At 33.0% G+C, this 20,971-nt stretch overlaps 1 protein-coding gene across 2 annotated transcripts in view; it reads left to right on the forward strand.

Moving 5' to 3' along the window:
* Positions 1 to 20,971, forward strand: part of LOC150098209 (uncharacterized) — a 271,336-nt gene that overhangs the window by 114,538 nt on the left and 135,827 nt on the right. For both annotated transcript variants that reach the window (XM_090406181.1, XM_090406182.1), the window contains exons 7-9: positions 6,910 to 7,039; positions 7,205 to 7,351; positions 13,681 to 13,744. In XM_090406181.1, the coding sequence (XP_090262307.1) occupies positions 6,910 to 7,039; positions 7,205 to 7,351; positions 13,681 to 13,744 (341 nt within the window). The remainder of the gene's footprint in view (positions 1 to 6,909; positions 7,040 to 7,204; positions 7,352 to 13,680; positions 13,745 to 20,971) is intronic.

The raw sequence follows: 20,971 nt of genomic DNA on the forward strand, positions 1-20,971 counted from the left end.
AATGTTTTATAGTAAAATGCGGAAACAAATGAAAGTAAGAAATGTGGAAAAATTTTCTTAATTTTGAAAATTTACTAGAAAGCTTATGAGAAGAAGGTTATGTTCTTACAATCTCTCTGTAAATTTTCAAAAAATTTATGTTTGTTTCTACATTTAGTTATAAAATATGGATGAATCCATAATATCCTTCATTTCAGAATCTCACTTATTTCAAATTAAGGAATCTCAGATTTCAAATAAAGACAAGAGAGCTTATGAAAATATAATTCTTGGCATTGGATTTGCCTTATCTTGCACCACTTAAGAACTTTTCAAGTAGCGCATGAAATATGGATTGATTTTATATTTTACAATGCCAAAATGAATACATTTAGGCTCTTTGATAATTAGCACTGACTGCTGTTCGCTTTGGTATTGAATGATGATTCTTGTAATTTTAAGCTTTCTGCTTTATCTTCAATGAGAACCAGCAATTCAAAAAAGTCAGGCCAGTATAACCTTAATCAGACTAATGACAGGCAAATATATGGATGCCTCAGCAGTGTGCATCTTTTTAGTAGTGCAAGCTGAGGCAACTCTAATGCTGAATATTGTATTCTCATAAGCCCTCTGGTCGATTTTCAAAACTTTTAAAGTTTCTCTCTCTCTCTCTCTCTCTCTCTATATATATATATATATATATATATATATTCTTTTTCATGTGGTTTCATGATTAGTTTTTTTTTTATCTTTTTTCTGTAATTTGACCAAAGCATGATTTAATTCAATTTTAAACCTTGTGAATTAAATATTATATATGAATATTTTGAACAAAAAAAAAATGCTAATTAAAAATTTTTATCAGTTTTTAATGAATTTTTGTTTTTTTTTCAAAACATTTGTTTATAAAATTTAATTCACTATGCTTCTTCCAAATTTCAAACCAAATATTTGGTACTTAGTGCTTCAACCAAATCCTGGTCTGTGCATCCCTACTGCAAACCCACTAAACCTACTTCTCTTTCTCTTTTATACCATCTGGTTCTTTTTTGCTGGAATACCTTCCTGATGAAATGTTCTTCAATTACAGTTTTCAGTTATTCAAGAAGAATATTAATAAGTTCCTTTACACCTTACTCCTGCCTATGCCTGCTGATGTGCTATAGAGATCATGACATAAAAAAAACAAAAAAACTGATGAATACCTGATTGATTTTGAAGAAAATTGTTCATGAGAAGTTAATAGTAATGAAAATTATATTATGTGGCATGATCACTGTGTCTTGTATGCCATTTTGAGAAAATGTCAGAAATATCAGACATGATGATTTATTGAGATACTTATTATGCAGAAGTATAGTCTACCCTCTGCCATTGACAGTTGGATTACTAATTGCACTTATTGGAGGCCTGAAGTGGCTTGAAAAAGTTCCATGTTTGGTCTCTTGAGCAGAGTTTCTGGACCAGGTAAAAAATGAATAAAAAATACCAGAAAAATTAATAAAAAAAATGTTAAAAAATCCTTAGCCTATCCATGGTATGAATGCATTAGAGGTGTATAGAAAAACCTTTTATGGGTGGAGCTATATAAAATGCCGTGATAGTGGCCTAATCTTTATGCCCAAAGATTGTAGTAATTACTGGAGTACTGTAAGGCCCATTTCATCTTCTTTCTTCATTCCATGTATCTGCAATTTTTTCCATTTGACTGTAAATCCAGTCTATGATTTCTTATAGCAGGCACATACATGGCATCACACTTACTCCCTTTTTTTTTTTTTTGACAGGCACTACACAAATAATAAACTTCTGCAATATCTATATATTAAACCATAAATACACTCCAAATCATTATTTCGGTTGGGATTCTATAATCCTTTTTAATTCATTGTTTGTAAATGTCAGTCCCATCTTATTTCTCACAAAACCAACTTTTTTGCATACTCTTTATAACATTCAGATATCTAGATAATATAATTCCAGCCGTACTTCTCGTGTGCTTCTTTTGGTGGTTCTGTGAAAGTTCTTTTAAAATTCTCAACTCACTGCTGCAGAAGAGAAATGTTAGGGTCATAAATGATTCTTTTACTGATTCACTCAACACTGTTTATCAAAGATGTAATATTCAGTTGTTGCCAATGACGGCTCGTGGCTTGAAATCGTGGGGGTGCTGCAACTTTTGAATTATACATACACACTGTAAGTACAGTGTATAAGTGTTTGAAATAAAATATCAAAATTATGGTAAAAATTAAAAAAATAATTAAACATGAAAAAATATTGTTTATTATTGATAAAATTATACAGTTTGGTATGATTCAAAATTACTTAAAAATAAAATATATTCTTGTTTTGTTTCATTAAAAAATATTGTTTATTATCGATAAAATTATATAGTTTAGTATAATTCAAAACTATTTAAAAATATTTAAATTACTTAAAAATTTAAATTATTTAAATTATAATTAAAGGAATGGATTTTAAAAATAAAATCCATTCCTTTAATTGTAATTAAAGGAATGGATTTTTGGACATTACAATTAAATCCTTTAATTGTAATGTCCAAATATTTAAAGAGACAGAGTAAACACGATAAGCACTACGAACACTCTACTACTGGTGCAAACTGCATATAGACAACAGTGGAACTGTGCGATGGACAGTGCCGCATTACGCTAATAGCTCTCATCTCACTATGACATGCATATGCTTGCGCGCATAGCAATATGACACTGTGGAACACAGTGCTGCTAATGTCCTTTGCCCTTCTAAGTGCTACAAGATGGATTTTTATTATTTTTTATACAAAATAAGAGAGTTGTATAGGATTGTTGATTATAAAATTAAATATTACAAGCAAATATAAATAAATTAATAAATATATTTATATATCGAGAAAAATTGGGGGTGCTGCAGTTCCGCAGTGCCTATGCACGAACCGCCCCCAGTTGTTGTCCTATGCCAGTGGTTCCCAACCTTTTTCTTCTTGTGTACCCCTTTTAAAGCCATTTCTATAAATTGAACTCCTTGTTTTTAAAATAGCTGTTTTTAAATACTGACACTTTTATTCCTGGGTGCCTGTCTTAATGTAAAATAGTGAAATGAGGTAATGAGTTGGGAAAGGAAAATTTCTACACTAAAAGTACAGATGCTTACGCATACCACCAGTTGGGAACCGATGCCCTGTGCATATTCTACAGAGTTACATGGAATGTTGCAATATCCTTTTGTTTTTGTTTTTTGTTTTTCAATTTCACAGTATTGGAAATCTGACAAACTGCACATTAATTTGGAGCAAAATTATTGCTAGGAAGTTAATGATATTGTAAACTTGATTACATAGTACTTTCATATGTACTTCCCTTGAGGATACATGTCAGGAATTTGATAATGATGATATCTGATTAATATGATTGTTGTTCTGTCAGAATTGGCATTATAAAACATGCATGGTGGCTAGGCATGTACCCTTGTTTACTTCACTAAACAAATTTTTCTTTTTTTCATTCATCCCCTCAGCAGCTGTTCATTTTAACAACTTCCTTTATATATTTCTCAAAAGTAGAATATACAGTTATTGTTTAATGTTAATAAGTTTCTTATTTATTCTCATCCTTCCTTGGTACTGTAATGTTTAAAATAATAATAAAATAACTAAGCAAAAAAAAAAGTGTGTATATATAGGATTTGTGAAGTTAATCATTTTAGGAAGAAAAATTCTGACACTTAACAGAAAGTGAACATAAGCTGTTTTCTTGTTTTATATTTGATTTATATTTCACTGCTCTCACAGGACTTTTCTTATTCATACTTTAAATTGTTATTCATACTTGGAAATGCTGAATGCATTTTCAAGTATAAGTGATCTCAATATCATTTACACATTTAGAAAGATGATAAATTTAAATTAATTGTCTCCATTATTATTTTTCCTATTCAACCATTAATCAATATGCAGAAAACATCCTTTTTTATGAAAGCAGCATCTTCAGCTTATCTAAATTTTAGCAGACACAAAAAAGGATTGTGGTTAGTCACCAAATACTTATATGTTAATATTTTAATGCAGTGGTTATCACTCTTTGTTCTATTTCATTTCAGCAGTATAGCTGCTGCTCTTCCTAGTAGTGTAGAAAATTGTAGGTGTAGAAAATTTGTTTTTTCAATCCTTGTGTAGAGTTACATTTTCTTAAAACAGTGAAGTGAAAAATCAAAGCTTCTAGTTGACAAATACACATTTGTTTTGCCTGCTGATTGTGTGTATTGAGAAATTATGTGCAATGCATCAGTTGAAGATTTCCCATTTGATGTGGAGACTGTTGTGATGTGTAGAAAAATTCATGGCATAACTTTTGCAAACCAAGTGGGAATAAAAAAATCAGATGAGGTACATTAAATCTATTTAAAACAGCAACACTTATCATTTTTCTAGACTTGTTACAATTAGCATTATGCATTAGTAATAAGCTATGCAATCAATGTATGATGTTCTGGAATGTTTAGTGCTGTATAAATTATTTTTTATGATAATCCCACCCATAAAAGATTATAAAAGACCATAGCCTGTTAGTGCTGTGTGTGTGTGAGCTAATGATTAGATAACCCAGAAATCCTACTCTCTAGACCAAAAATAATATCTTTACAGTCATCTCCACTCCTCCCTTATACAGGATTTAGTTTCATACTAGGAAGAGAAAATCATTGCCAATCAAACATCTAAGCCACAGTGGTAATTGCAACCACAACTACACATACTGACCACTGAACTAGAAACTTTTATTTAATATCATCTTGGACCTCCTTTAGCTAATGCCAATACCAATCCTCTTCAATTCCATGTATATAGTTCAGTGAGATATGGGTTGGAAATAGCTTTCATTAAATGCTTTGGTCAATTGCTGCACATAGGAAGTTTCGTTTGTCCATACAAGTCCTCTCAGATGATGGCAATCTCATTCCTGACAGACTATCTTACATCCACAATTTATGCCTCTTCGACAAGCAATGTGGGTTATTTTCCCACTGATTAAACACCTGGAATATCTCACTTTTTGAGGATCCATTCAGCTCTGCTGTTTTCAAAATCATGGCTCTGGCATCCACAATAAGTCCTTCATCAAACTCTGAAGGATCCTTTGTTTTCTCATTTGATTAACACTTTTGATAATTACTGACCAGCAGCATTCTTAAATAGTTGCTTAGAATACATGGTGATGCACATGACCAAGTATTTTACTACTTGGTCATGTCCAAACTTACTACACATACTTGGCTGGTATGTATAGTAGGTTTGGAAGTAACAATGCCTTTTATTTCAGATACTTAGTATTATTGCAGCTTGAAGATTACCTTCTAATGAAATAACTAGCTTTTGAAAATTTTATCTTTCCCACCAAATTATAATATTTAGTATATTGTATCCAAACACATCATCTAGTCTGTATTGTGATAATGGGTAGGGGAAGAACATTGATTAAATGAGCTATTAAAGTTGCCTATATTGAATAGATGGTTGTTGATTAAAGGCAGGCATAATATTGTATGAGAGAAATACCAAAAGCAACGCCATGGATAGTCTTAGTTGTGAATGGTCTTGGAATGTGTCATGTTTTGTTCTTTAATCCCTCCTATACAGTTTTGTATACAGTAATATATGAGTAAAGTTGCATTTTTCAAGTTATTGCATATGCTATGAATGAGTCTTTTATATTGTTGGCACACAAAACAGGGTACTATATTTTTATCATCATCATCATAACATTAAATACAGGTATAGACCATATTCACCTGTTCCGGTCTCATTATCCATCCAATATCCTTTTTTGAGGTCTACCCTGCCTTCTCTTTCCAATTGGCCTTATATTTTAGTATTTGTTTAGGATATCGGGTGTTGGCCATTATTGTCTTTCTACTTTTTATAGTTTGTGAAAATTCAACTAGAAATGGCAAAATTTAAAACATTCAGTTGATGGAAGGTTTTTCACTTGGCTATGCCACCAATTATATATTTGGTTTAATCTTTTATCCAAGTGTAAGCAAACAAAGTTTGCACCTGAAGTATTTTCAGGACTGGGGCAACTCGTGGCAAAGGGGGTATAACTTCTCATCACTTGCCTTTGTATCCTATAATGCAAAGCACATCTCCTTGTGGACATGTATAATGCTATGCATTAAGGGAAGGGGTCACTACCCAGACTGGTTTCGACCTTTATTAAGGTCTCATCAGTGGGAGCCAGACCCAGATGTTTACACTTGGATAAAGGATTAATCCAAATATATAATTGGTAGCATAGCCAAGTGAAAAAACTTCCATCAACTTATCTCTAATCCAGAGAATTTTAATAATAAGGTGTGACACCTTTTGGCATGGAAATATGACTTCTCCATTACTTCCACCTTAGTAACCACCTCTGGGTCTGGCTCCCACTGATGAGACCTCAATAAAGGCCGAAACCGGTCTGGTATTGACCCCCCCCCTTCCCTTAATGCATAGCATTATACATGCCCACAAGGAGATGTACTTTGCATGCCCCAGTCCTGAAGATACTTCAGGTGCAAACTTTGTTTGCTTACACTTGGATAAAGGATTAAACCAAATATATAATTAAAACATTCCGTTTTTTCAGAAAAAATCCATAGGATCTCCTGTATAAATAGTAAAGGTATCAACAGTATATCCATAGAATGTTCATTCCTCATCAAACAAAAGCTGTAAAAATTATATTGTTTAAGCAGAATTGCAAAATTAGAGTTAAAAACAACAACAGACCATTCTTCCACCATAAATGCATGCTTATGCATTACTTTACAGTGAGATCAGCCAGAGGTCAGTGGAACCTTTTAGTTTTGTTATAGAAATGATAATTTAAGATATTAAGAAAGTCATGGTTGGCATATTATAATTATTTCAGTTATTGCATTTTTCTATAGTGGAATACTATTAAGAAGGTGGAATCCATTATATCAAGATGCAAGAAGTAATATTGAATTAATACTTCATGCTCATTGTGTTGAGGTTCAAAACAGTCATACAACATCAACAGTGGTTTCAGAGGAACTGGTAAGTTTTTTTTGTAAAATCTGTCTTCTAAATCTCTACTTAATTTTTAAGTGATGTATTAATATCTTATACATTTTTTTTAAAAAAAATTCAGAAGTTAAGCATATGCTTTTTTTAATGTTTATACATGTAAAAGTTTTAATTAAAAAAACTCCTTTATTTCAGATGGAGGAACTAAAAGAATTTTGGGAACACCATAAAAGAAGGCCTCTTGAAGGAAGAAATATTATCCTCTCTAGCTTATGTCCTCAGGTATATGGCTTGTATGTGGTGAAACTCGCTGTCTCACTAATTTTAGCTGGGGGAGTCCAAGTAAGTTTTTTCTTAAGGTATGATTTCTTGATATTCAGAAGGCTAAGTAAAACAGTAAAGAAAATATATTTAAAAAAATTAAAATAAAAGAAAATAAATAATTGCAGTTGAAAATTTGTTATTTCTATTTGTAAAGATTCCTATATGTGTAGGCATATTTATACTAATAAATAGTATAACTTCTCTCTTTCTGTCTCTTATTTATTTTCTCTCACCCTTTATTAAAAAAGAGTGTGTGTGTGTGTGTGTGTGTGTGTGTGTGTGTGTGTGTGTGTGTGTGTGTGTGTGTGTGTGTGTGTGTAATAGTTTATATATACACACACACACACATTATTAGATACAACTTACCTTATAGCTAATAACATTCCTTAGCTTGATGAACAATCTCAGCCCTTCAGAATATGAACTCCATTTGGTGCCAGGAGCTTTTCAAAGGAATCCCATGAAGATTCAGTTGATGTCTTGCTTGTTTTTCTGTTTCCTCTTCTTTGATTTCTCCTTGTTGAAGAGTTTAATTTTTTTGCATGTGGTCTTCTATCTGTTCAGTTGTTACACTAAATTTGTTTCTGTTAATTTTAACAAATGTTCCTTCCATGTTGATAGGAAGGTGACTGATGCTTTTCTTGACTTTGTGGACTAATGTCTGGTTGATATTTTCACCCACTAACTATATCCCTATGTCCCTCTGTTTGCTTGGGCTGCCTGACTTATAGACTGATACACAGGAGACCTAATGTCAGCTGTTGATTATTTTGGAGCAGAGGTAATCTGGACTCCACTGCTTCTGGAAGCTTCACCAGCTTCAGCTAATATGTTGTTGAAAATTAGTTTATGTGACTTAAGCTGAAGGGAACTGTAAGATACATACTTTAATTGCCCCATGCCTGTGATTTGGGGACTGATTTTGCTAGGCCCCGAAACAAACAACAAATCATTTCTCCATGGGAACCCAGAACATAAGGACACTGAACCAAGACTTTTTCTTAATGTCTTCGCTTAAGAATTTCATAGGCACAAATTGGAAATTCTTGCCCTACAAGAAGTACATTGCTCAAAATAATTAGGGGATATTTTGGTTTTCTTGTAAATTATAAAGTTATAAAAATAATTTACAAATGCAACACATTTATTTTAAAATATTCTTAATATACAACAGTGTAGAACACGTAACTGTACAAAATCATGCTAAGACTTGTCGAAACGTGTTTTAGCCATATTAGCATGTGAGGGGTATAAAAGCGTGGCTTGTTGCACTCACTTTCATAGTGCATAATTATCACTTCAATTGTAAACTTCTGTCACCTACCACCCATTATTTTGTTAAAAATGGCAGAGCAACATGATATCCCAGAATCCATGGCTTGGAGAGCTATTATTCGATTAGAAGCTGTACAAACGCAGCAAGTTTTCGGTGAAGCATGTTGTGTATCTCAAAGCGTAATCTTGCGACTTTGGAATCGCTTTCTGGAGAAGGGAAATGTTTGATGAAAGCAAGGACAAGGTTGGACCTTGTCATCATCAACAACTCCAAGAGATGATCAGTATTTGTCATTACTGCATTAATGTGACACAACTTCAAAGCGAACTTTCTGCAGCAACAGGGAGACTGGTATTGACACAGACAGTACAAAATTGTCTTCATGTCATAGGTGTATATGCTCAAAGGCCAATGGTTTGCATTCCACTTACTGCAAATCACAAAAGAGTCTGAAGAATTTGGGAACAGGAACACCACAATTAGTCAAATGAGAATTGGGCTCATGTGCTTTTTAGTAACGAGTCCAGGTTCAGTCTGCAACCAGATAACAGACATATCTTGATATGGCATGAAAGTGGAACAAGAAATAATCCACATTTCATTCGTGAAAGATCCCAACATCAAGGTGAGAGTTTGATGGTATGAGCTGGAATAAGTGTAGGTGGCCATACTGATCTCTATTTTATCAGAAATGGTTCCTTAATAGCCCAAAGGTATCGCGATGAGATTTTGGAACCTATAGTTCAACCATATGCTGCAGTTGGCCAAGAATTCATTTTTATAGATGACAGTGCTCGTTTACACCGTGCAGATTTGGTACTAGAGTGGTTTGAGGAAGAAGGTATTGAACAAATGGACTGGCCTGCCTGTTCACCGGATTGCAATCCAATTGAACATGCCTGGGATACTTTAGATAGGCACATTTCTGCTCGACTGGTGCCACTACGATCGCTTCAAGAGCTCAAAATTGCTCTCACAGAACAGTGGGGAAACATCCCACAAGAACTGTTTTGATCCTCTTATCCCGTCCATGCAATCAAGATGTACCGCTGTTTTGGCTATTAATGGGGAACATATGCCCCATTAAAAAAATTAAAAGCATTTTTGCTATTCTTGTTGTTATTCTTGTTAAAATTATTTCGTGCTAAAATGTATAATTTGTTAAATTTGTAATAAATATCGATTATTTAAACAATATCTCATCAATTATACCCTATCCATAAGTAAGAAATATTTATTCATGTATAAGTACCCAATAGTTATAATTATTTGCAGAAATTTATAATTATCGGACAGAAACTAAAATATCCCCTAATTGTTTTGAGCAGTGTAAGATGAATTAGTTAAAGCTGACATTTGGAAGGATATCACTCAATTCATATACTCTGGATATGAGGCAAACATTTGCATTACTTAATAGAAATGCAAGTCATGCTCTTCTTGGATATAATTGTATTAATGCAAGGCTCCTAAGTGATAAATTTAAAACTGGGATTAAAGATATGAATGTGGTTAATTTCTGTGCCCCTACTGAGGATTCAGATGACGGAGAGAAAGAGTGCTTGTTAAACGATCTGCAATATATACTAGGCAGTTTTAAGAAAGTTGATAATAAGTTATTTTAGGGAATTTGAATGCTAAGGTTGGCACTGATTTCAATTACTAGACAAGCGTAACAGAACTGTTGGGAATTCATAATCACAGTAATGGTGAGAGACTCCTCCAGGTATATAAGCTAAATGAACTCAGAATAACCATTTATTTCAAGCACAAGTATATTTACAAATACACTTAGGTCTCCTCTGATGGTATTCACAGGAACATGATTGATTATGTTCTAATAATCAATCACGTAACTGGCCGAGTGGTTAGCGTGTCCGCTCTCCAGTGAAGAGGCTGTGGGTTAGAATCCTGCTGTGGGCATGGATGTTTGTCATTGTAAAAATACTAGTGGTGGTGTTTGGCAGTAGATGGCGTTGATGTAGATGGTGGGTCATTGTAGTTAGTGGAGACAGAAAGTTTTAGAGTAGGTGCCCTCTCTCGGAGTCTTTGAATTCCCTGGAGGGGTCATGTAATAATAATAGTTTGTTTGAGAGTATCCACTGAGATCCTACAGAGGAGCCAAATTTGCTCCTCTGTAGGATCTCTCCAACAAGAGTTGGGAACTGTCAAACAAATGGCCTTATTAAACAGTTATAACCCAAAACTAACACAAAAAGTAATTAATAGTCTTCCTGTACATCATTCAGTGGAAGAAGAACCACAGAATTTCTATATTTTATGTTAAGGGCATTTCTGAATGTGCAACAAAGGTTGTGAGGAAATACTAACTCCGCTACCTTCAAACCTATCAGTCAAATTCACAATCCCTTATGTTCTCCAAAGAACAAACTTTCAATTATGATGTTAAACTCCAGGTAACAGCATTGGCGAAAGTTTGTCCTTTGTACCAAGTTCCGTGCTCTTGCTATGTGTCTTATTATGAACAAGCAGGAAGATCAATTAAAAAATAGATTTCAGAGCATTAGAATCATATCTGACTTATCAAACCTCATAAATTGAGTCTTACTCAACATGGAGTTGACAACACTAGCCACAGGATCCACTGGGATAATATCAAATTTTTACATAGAACTTTTTATAAATATGAATGTTTATTCAAGGAAAGTGCAAAAGCCTTACTTCATTGGTCAAATCTTAATTGTAATGACTGCCTTTAAGTTTGGGAAATTATTAACCTCAACTGTATTAAATAGTTTCATATATACAGAACAGTCCCTGACTTATGTAAGAGTTAAGTTCTGTAAACTTGACATTAGTTGGATTTAACCTCTCACCTATTAACTCTACATCCTATTGCTTACACGTTTATACAGTATGCATATGTAGTAGTGCATTGCCATGTTATTTCATTCAGGATGCAAACAGAAATTAGATTTCAGGATGTAATTATTAACAAAGTAATATAATGGAAGTATAAACAGTATGAGAAAATAGAAAAAAAAAATTTAATTTGGCCATTTAACCTTCTGTATGAAATTTCGAGATATAACTGTAGCTTGTTTCTTCTCTTCGCAGAACTCTGAATAATAGGCTAAACGCATCATCTATTTCTCTTTGGACTCATAGGTCCATGAGGATATGTAAAAATCTCATATAATTGGTTTGCTTATTATGTTCATTTTTCTCCAGTATTATATACGCTGAGTAAAAATTTCATTTATGATGAATATGGGTTTTTTTGTGTTGTTGTTGTAACAGTTGGTATATGATAAAGTAATCTAAAAATATATATGAATGTGTTCACATTTTGTAATGCGATTGTACAGGTTAGTATTATCATAACCACCATGTGGTAAAATGATAGCTTAATAAAGGAGACTTAAATGTAGTTATAAGTAGTTAACTAGCTCCAAATTTTGTAATCCTTAAGGAATGACATAGAAATGATGTATATATATATATATATATGTATATATATATTATTGTATGTTTGTTTATACTAGTGTCTGTATATCATGTATTATTACTGTATGACATATGAGCATTGTAGTAACAGCAGCCATTTTGTCACTTGAGTTTCATTTTGAACTTGGTATTGGGCATGTGCATTAGTTGTTTTTAGAACAGCTGTTGCTGGGTAACAAGAATGCTAGTGAGCAAAGAGTAGGCAAGCATGGCAGGGAAGGAGAGTTGAAAAGGTATAATAAATTATCAAATTAAGTTCTCTGATATCAGAAAAGTGTTTATATGCATCTTTAACTACTTTTCAAAGAGGAAATGCTAAGATAATATCAAATAATCAAAAGATCAAATAATTGAAGGACAAATAAAGTCAAAGATCAAATAATTGAAGGACAGTATAATTTATCAAGCTTTCGTATATGAGAAGTAAGTAGTATATGTTTCAAGAAGCAAGATTAAATCTGCAGTAAAGTTCCTTTTATTGGAAATGCATTTGGAACTGCTTAGTTAATGCATTCATATTGTTTGATTAATTACTCTTCATGCCTACTTCCAAAAAATTAAAGGAAAATGTGCTTAAGGAAACTTGCTTACTGAAAGAAGACATATGCAAGTATGTTAGTTAAGTGATGACTTTTAATTTTGTATTTTCTAAGGAATTCAAGAGATAAGGCAGAGTGAAAGAATGAGTAAAAACAATAAAAGAAATGCTGCAAAGGGAGTTTTCATATGGCAAAGTAAAACTCAGAATTTTCTGCTGAATACTCTGTTTTTTTTTTTTTTTTTTTTCATTATTTGATTTTATTTCCTTATGAATTTAACTATGAGAGTGAGAAAGTGAAAGAATTTTCTTTGAATTCATATAGAGTAATTATATAATGGCCAGATCCTCCATAGCTCAGTCGGTATAGACCAAGCCCTTTGATCAGAAAGATCAAATATAAGTATGCTCAGGCATTGCACGAAAATAGAGTCCTGTTTCGTCTGCATATTCAACAATTTTTGGCCACTTGGTGTCAGCTGATAAAGAATCAGTACTTTTTTCTTCATGAATATGCTTGTACACAATATTCTCTCACTTTTTCCACCTGTTAAACCATCCATCAGTTGCAGTGAAATTTTTTTTGCCTATTGTTTTTTGCAAGTTCTTCTGCTTTTTGACACATCAAAGGTCCACTAATCAAAGCATTCTTTTCATGAACATTACTAAAGAACGAACACGAAAGAATGGGGGGAGAGGACAAAATGCTTAAACAAGGACTCAAAATGAGGCCTAATGGAAGACCATGGTATGTTGGATGGATAACATCTAGAAGACTTAGCTGAAGTGGAAAGAGCTCTCAGCAAAGAACCTTAGAGGTTCAGCAAGCAAGCAAGAAAGAAGAATGTAAATATGTGCATTATTTTTAAAATATTTAATTGAAAAGAAGGTTTCTGTAAAAAAAAATGTAAATCAAATTTAACAAATTTTTATTTTACAATTGGTACAATTGGTTTTTATGTAAAATAAAAACCAATTGTACCATTTTTAGAAAATTGCATATTCCAATTAGTTTTCAGGCATTTTTTATTATACATCTAATGGCAGTTATTTATTTTTTAACAGAAAATAGATGAAAATGGTACCAAAGTAAGAGGAGAATCTCATCTGTTGCTTGTCGGTGATCCAGGTAACTAACTACAGTTGGTAGAAACACTCATATTGTAGAAATATTCAAAAATGTTACTTAAAACACAATAAGAATATAAATCAACTTAATAAATATTGATCTCATCTATATCAAATGCTGGCATATCACTCAGATTTAAAGAACTAGTACTTTCAAGATCAACAATCTTAAACAAATCAACAATCCATCACAGACAGATATAGACACAACAATAAAATATGCTATAATGACATGATCAGCCTTTGACTAAAAATTCATATTTGGTGAAAATAAAATTCAATTAATAGATAAAAGCATGCTACAAGATAGGTTCCAAAAGTTTCTGGCCTGACATACAAAATTTACACTATTTTTAAAATGCTGGATGTGACAGATAGCACCATATATGAGGACCTTAGCATACCAGTTTGAACTCTCTACCTGCATCATTCAGGTGGAGACACTTGTTTGATTAACATGTGGCATTCTAAGTGGCTATAATGTTAAAAATTGAGTACTGCGTTGTAATAAAGTTTTTCACCAAAGCAGGGCTTTCTCCAAGTGCTATCAAACAGTGATTGGATGGTGTTTATGGAGAAGCTTCTCCTTCATATTCCACTACGAAGGAATGGGCTAAACACTTTTGCCTAGGAAGAGAGAGCATCGAAGATGATCCTTGTGATGACTAAGGAAAATGTTTCTCTTATTGAGGAGGAACTGCTCAATGACAGACAGCTGAAGCTCAAAAAAATCTCAGCAAGGTTGGGGATTTCTATAACAACCATCTTTCACATCATTCACGAGAAGCTTCACACGATGAAGGTCAGTGCAAGTTGGGTGAACCTGACTTCAACTTCAATTCAGAAGGAGCATCGTGTAATCTGTTCTTGCAAGTTTTTAGAGCTTTTTCAAGGGAATCAGAGAGAAGTGCTGGAATCCATTATCACTGGGGATGAAACCATGGTCCTTTATTATGATCTTCTTTCCAAAAGGGAATCCATGGAGTGGCACAAACCAGGTGAAGCACTGCCGAGAAAAGCAAAGGTCACACAGTGCATCAAGAAGATTATGGCAACAATTTTTTGGAATTGCTGCGGAATTCTCTTGATTGACTTCAAGGAAAGGGATACCATCATGAATGCAGAATATTATGCTTCACTCCTGCACAAACTGCGTGATGCCACAAAGGAGAAGAGATGAGGAATGCTAACTCATGGTGTTCACCTGCTTCATGACTAAGTTCCAGTTCATACAGCTATTGTCGTGAAGGCTACAGTGAAGGACTGTGGCTTCCAGGAGATTGAATACCTACACAGCAGCCCAGACCTAGCATCCATTGACTACTACCTATTCTTGAAACTGAAGAAAGACTTTCGAGGAAGAAAATTTGCAAATGACAATGAGGTGAAAGATGCAGTTTTAGGCCATTTTGCAGACAGTACAAACTATTTTTTTGGAGGGCATAGAAATGTTAATTCAAAGATGTGAAAGGTTTGTTGAAGTGAAGGGAGATTATGTTGAAACGTGACACAGTTGTTTTCTTTCTGTCAACGCTAAAAGTTAGTCTGGGTGGAAACTTATCGGACTATCTTGTATATTACCTCCCTTTTTTTTTCTTTTTTTTCCCATGTCCATATCAAATCTATTTTTGAAATCCCATCTCTCTCTCTCTCTCTCTTCTTAGTACATATCTAGTTTGTTTCTATGTTCATCTTTTTATTTCACTGTTGATACTTTTTTTGTATTGTCTCGTGACAATTATTCTGTGTTACTGTTTCCATTAATTTGCTTCTGGCATCACTTAGCATACTTGAATATTATACAATATTAATGTTAGGAATATGCCTTTCTGTTTGAAAAGACAATGTCACAAAACAAAGGTATAAGTTTACATACATGATGTATTTAATAATTAGTAAGATAGCTAAAGCTCCTGCAAAAGTTTTCTTACACAAAGTATTTAGTAGTAATGATATCTTGATTGAATTTTTAGTGGAGCACAAACTTAAACCTAACCAAGAGTCATACTTACCTACCTATTCTCTTTGTGTTCCCATGGCACATAAGGCTGACAGTTGTCTTCCCTAGTTCACCTCTATCTTTTGCAATTAATTCTGAAGTTTCCCCAACCATCCTTTCATTTTCTGTCATTCTTCTACCAAGTTAGTAACCTCCCCTTTTTTTTTTTCAGGTCCATATCAAATCTATTTTTGGAATCTCATTTCTCTCTCTCTCTCTCCTCAATGCATGTCTAGTTTGTTTCTATGCCCATCTTTTATTTCACTGGTTGATACTTTTTTTGCTTTATCTCATTGTAACAATTATTCTGTGTTACTGTTTCCATTAATTTGCTTCTGGCTTAACTCTGTCATTATATTTCACATGTAAAGATAAGGATGTTATTTTGCCTCCTTAATAAAATAAGGATGTTATTTTGTCTCCTTGCTGCCTTGATAAGACCTTACTTGGACTATTGTGTGCAGGTCTTGTCTCCTGTTTTCTGTTGTAATTGTGATATACTGGAGAGAGAGAGAGTACAAAGGAGAGTGTTAAAAATGTTATCAGGATTGTGGAATACTGATTATGAAGACAGATTGAGAATTTGTAGACTGCAAACAGTAACAAACAGGAGAAAGAGGGGTGATATGATTGAGACTTACAAACTTCTGAAAGGGTCATACAGGATTTCAATTGATGGAATTTTTCAATTTATGGAGGGTGGGGGAAAGGACAAGAGATCATCCTTTGGAAGCTGAGAATGAAGGCCACTAAGAAGGGAGGTGAAGGCTAGATTTTTTTCTCTTAGAGGGCAGTGTGTGATTGGAATGGATTGCCATTGGATGTTGTGAGTGCAAGCAGTGTGAATGAATTGAAGAATAAATATGATAGCTGGTGTGTGTGTAGTATGTGGTCTCCCTTGATGAGTTTCTGACTCCCTGGAGGTCTCTCTTAATAATAATATTTTTTAGCTCACTCTCCTGATGAAGTGTACTATAATTTATGCAAAACTAGTAGAGGCTTAAACTCACTGAAATAATCGATCAACAGTCTCCATGTGGAATTTATACTGGACTTTAGATGTTTAACATGTTTCTTATCCACAAAAAGCTTCACAATTTTTCTTAGCTTCTTAAGCATGCTTGGATAAATCTTACCTGGAACACTCAAAAACAAACCTCCTTTGTAATTTTCACATTTGATTTATTTCCCTTTTCTTTATAGGTGGGTATTATTAGAGTTCTACTCCAGTCATCTGGAATTCAACTCTTTGACCAGCCATATGAATTATGTAGTGCAAGTCACTGTAGAACTTATATACTTCATATTTGAATATTTTTGGTTGAATATTAGCTGCATTTCTACATTTCAGTTGTCTTAATGGCCTTTTTTATATGTGGTTTCTACCCATGAAATGTTATTAGTAAACCTGTAGTACATTTGTACCTGGGTGGGGGTATTTTTTCCCTCTATTTTTTATCAATTTTATATATTTTTTGTATTTTTTAAAATTTATTTTTACTAATTTGGAAACCCTTCTCTATAGACCAAACATGGAACTTTCCAAGCCACTTCAGGCCTCCAATAAGCAGGGTGGTAGTCTCACACACCAGGTGATGAGATTCATCTCTCACCTAAAGAGAATCACAAACATCCATTCCCATTTAAGGATTCGAACCTGTTGGTTAGAGGGCAGGTATACTAACCACTCAGTCAACCTTCTTGATCACATCTTTTTTTGAATATTTCTACCTCCGTTCTATTGCTTCTTGTTTCATTTAGCAATTTTTCAAAGTAATTACTCCAGAATCTTGAATATCTTTAGTTTTCACGTCACCTTTGTCACCTGTGATTCCTTTTACAGTACTTTTTTCTGTATTTCTAATCTTTTTCAATAGCCTCCAGAATATTTTTTCACTTTCTTGATATTTATGTTTTGTATTCTTACCAAAATCTTTCCATGATTTTGTTTAGCTACTTTTACACAGTGTTCTTATATTTTTCACTATGTTTCTCAGAGAACATGCTGACTTATTTGCTTTCTATGGCTTTTTCTTTTCCATTTTTCAATGATTTTGTCTACAAGGATTTTTCTATTCTTGCAGACAACTTTATCACATGCTTCTGTGGCTGCATTAATCAATATTTTCTTGGAGGTCTGTTACTTATTCCAAAGTTTGGTTCTTCTTTTCAGACGCTTTCATTATTTTTTTTTCTTCTTGAATTTTGTTTGCATATTTGAGTCTACAGTTCACCTTTGAAAGCTGCTTGACATTGATTCTTTTTAAAACTTTCTTAACAGTTATTTTTTTGATATGAAATTCATTTTTATCCCATTCATAACTGAATGGTGTTTTTGCTTTCTATTTCAAACTCCCAGTATACTTGTGTTCTGAACCACTGTGAAGATATCATTAGCAACAGTAACATTAACATATTCAGTGAGACTTTTCTTATTTCTTATTTTCTCTCTCTCCATGTGAACATGCACAATTTTATGTTGAAAATGGTGTTTCAACATAAAGCTTGGTATAATGTTTTTGGCATGGTAATTCTCTAATTTTTCTTCCAGTTGCACTTCTTTTCTATTATGGCCAAATGTCCCAGCTGCTATGAAATCCAAACATTGTCAAATTGCCAGCCCACCGTCATTTGTTCAGTATCAAGCAGATGCCTACTAATTGGTGCACCACGAGAAGGTGAGGATTAGCCAATAGTCTAATCCTCACCTGGTCGGTTCTTTGCATTTCTTAAAAGACTATGTGGAATTACATTATTCCTTTAATTCAGAGCTTTTGTAATGGTTCATTTTGTCTTTGAAAAGTTCTTTATTGGAAATTTTTTACTTTATGGATAAAGAATTAAATTTTCAAACTTCATAATTTAAACCTCAAATGAAAAAAAAAAGCTCTATATTGCTGCACTATATGTCTTACTTTATAGTTTTATCAGAACAATATTAACTTATGCCAACTGCTAATCATTATCTCTGTCTAATTTGGAAGCTGACTTTTTCAAACTAGCTGGGCTAATTCCTTAGACTGAATGATACAAGTTAATTATTCATCACTTGTGTCCTTTCCTTTATAATTGGAAGTGATCATTTATAAACTCAACTGCTGAAGCTTTTAGGTTATTTTTGTTTTAATTACACACACTTCACACATATTTAATTTATTATGAAAATGTCATATAGGTTTCAAACTAATTTAACATTTTGAAAATTGAAACATTATTTATGAATTTTTCATCCTCTTTCGTATGTCTCCCATTGTTGTTCGCATTTGTACTTTTTTTTGTTGTTATTTTGTGTGCTTTGTATATGGCTCCTCCAGTCTTTTGTGTTCTATTGTGAGTGCATGAATTCCAGCCATTTCCTTAACATTAAAAATGCCAAGAAATTATATTTTTGTTTAATCCTTTATCCAAGTGTAAGCAAACAAAGTTTGCATATAATCTTGGCAAGTTAATTTAATTTATAACCAACTTGGAAAAAAAAATTTCTACAGCCATTTCCTTTGTTCTGTTTTCCAACAATTTCTTTTATCTATTTCTTGCCACTTACTTTGTTAATCGACCTAAACTATAGTTTTCTCTCTCTCTCTCTCTCTGTGTGTGTTCCCTAGAAATTTTCTATAGAGAATCTGTACTAATGTATATAACTAATTTTATACCAGAATGGAAAAAAATATATGCATAGAACTGTTTGATATTGTTATTTATTGACATGATTTTTGATATTGTTATTTTTTCTCAAGGACTTTATTTCAGGTGTGAATATCTAGTGTGAAAGGATTTGTGTTACTGTTTTATGTTGAATAAACATAATAAAATTTCATTGAGGAAATTTGGCCTCAATGAAAACCATTTTCCCAATTTACTTTTGCCACAAAGTAATTCAGAGTACTTCACAGCTGGTACACTAATGTTTACTATGAGACCAAGAAAAAACTCTTTCAAATATACAAAGATCTTATCAAATTGTTCTAGCTACATTGATTCAACCACACAGAGATGTGCACATATCTAACTCCAACAAAGCATGCATAGAGTTGGAGCAGTCTTCTTTTGTAGTAGTGATCAGTGTGTTTGGTGTATTTGTGGGAATTTCTTATTTTATTTATACATTCACATGTTGGGGAGAAGATGAAACTAGTACATAGTAATAATTTTTGATTCAGGTATAAAATTAGCCATAAAAACATTGTTCCTAATATATACATACATTATGTTGTACTTGAATGGATGTGGAGCTGGGCTCTGGAAAAAGTTTTGTTTAGTGAGAGAATGAATGCACAAAATTAGAGAAACTAAAGCTATTTAGGGAGAATGTATGCAGGCTCCCTTGAAGTGAGCGTGTGTTATTGGGAAAGATCATAGAATGCTGAATGCAGTCTCCCAGATGTCATATATGAACAGGACACTCATTAAAAGATTTTAGGATACCTATGGGTCCAAGTGTGTTGCAGTGCATGTATATTAATGACAGAAGTCTCAGGAATAAGGTTGAACAGTTCTTGGCTAGGTTAACTTGAAACAGATTTTTTGCTTAGAGAGTGGTGATTGAGTAGAATGGATTGTCAAGGTTGTAAGTGATTGAGTTCAGGAAGTATAATAAGTATTGTACAAATAATAGTTATTATGGGCCTCTAGCGTGAGTTTTCAGACTAGATTGTAATAATAAAAAAACTTATTTATATTACTATAATATATGGTATAATTATTTCCATTCCAATAATTGTGCTCTCAGCTAGAGAATTTTACTTTAATTGAGTTGATCCTACATAGTATAAAACATAATTGATGTTTAGTATAATTTTCTTTTAATATAATGTTAAATAAACCAGCCATCAGTTTATTATTGTTCCAAGTCAACTCTGGTAGTATGAAACCATGTGCCCTCCCAATACAATTTTCAGTCTGTCTTTAAGTCTGTGCATTTTATAAATTTTCAAGTGTTTACTTCAAAACGCTCATAAAGTTTTAAAAGTGATTGAGAGCTTATGGGCATACTACCTGTGGCATGAGAGTTGTTTTACTCCACTTAAATCCTATATATATATATATTATGAGAATTCATTTTTACTCGGTTGGAATATTATGGAAAAGCTTTAATGACTGTTACCGAGAGATAAAAAGATGACAAGATATATTTAAAAAGATACTACTAGTTTACTAGTTTCATTGAATAGATCAACATCCTCAGGTATCACAATCAAAGAAGTATATAAAAAATTACAGAGACTTAAA

The sequence above is a fragment of the Typopeltis vanoorti genome, chromosome 16 (genome assembly GCF_054136105.1).
Source record: "Typopeltis vanoorti isolate ZY-2024b chromosome 16, IOZ_Tvanoo_1.0, whole genome shotgun sequence".
NCBI classification, from domain to species: Eukaryota; Metazoa; Arthropoda; class Arachnida; order Uropygi; family Thelyphonidae; genus Typopeltis; species Typopeltis vanoorti.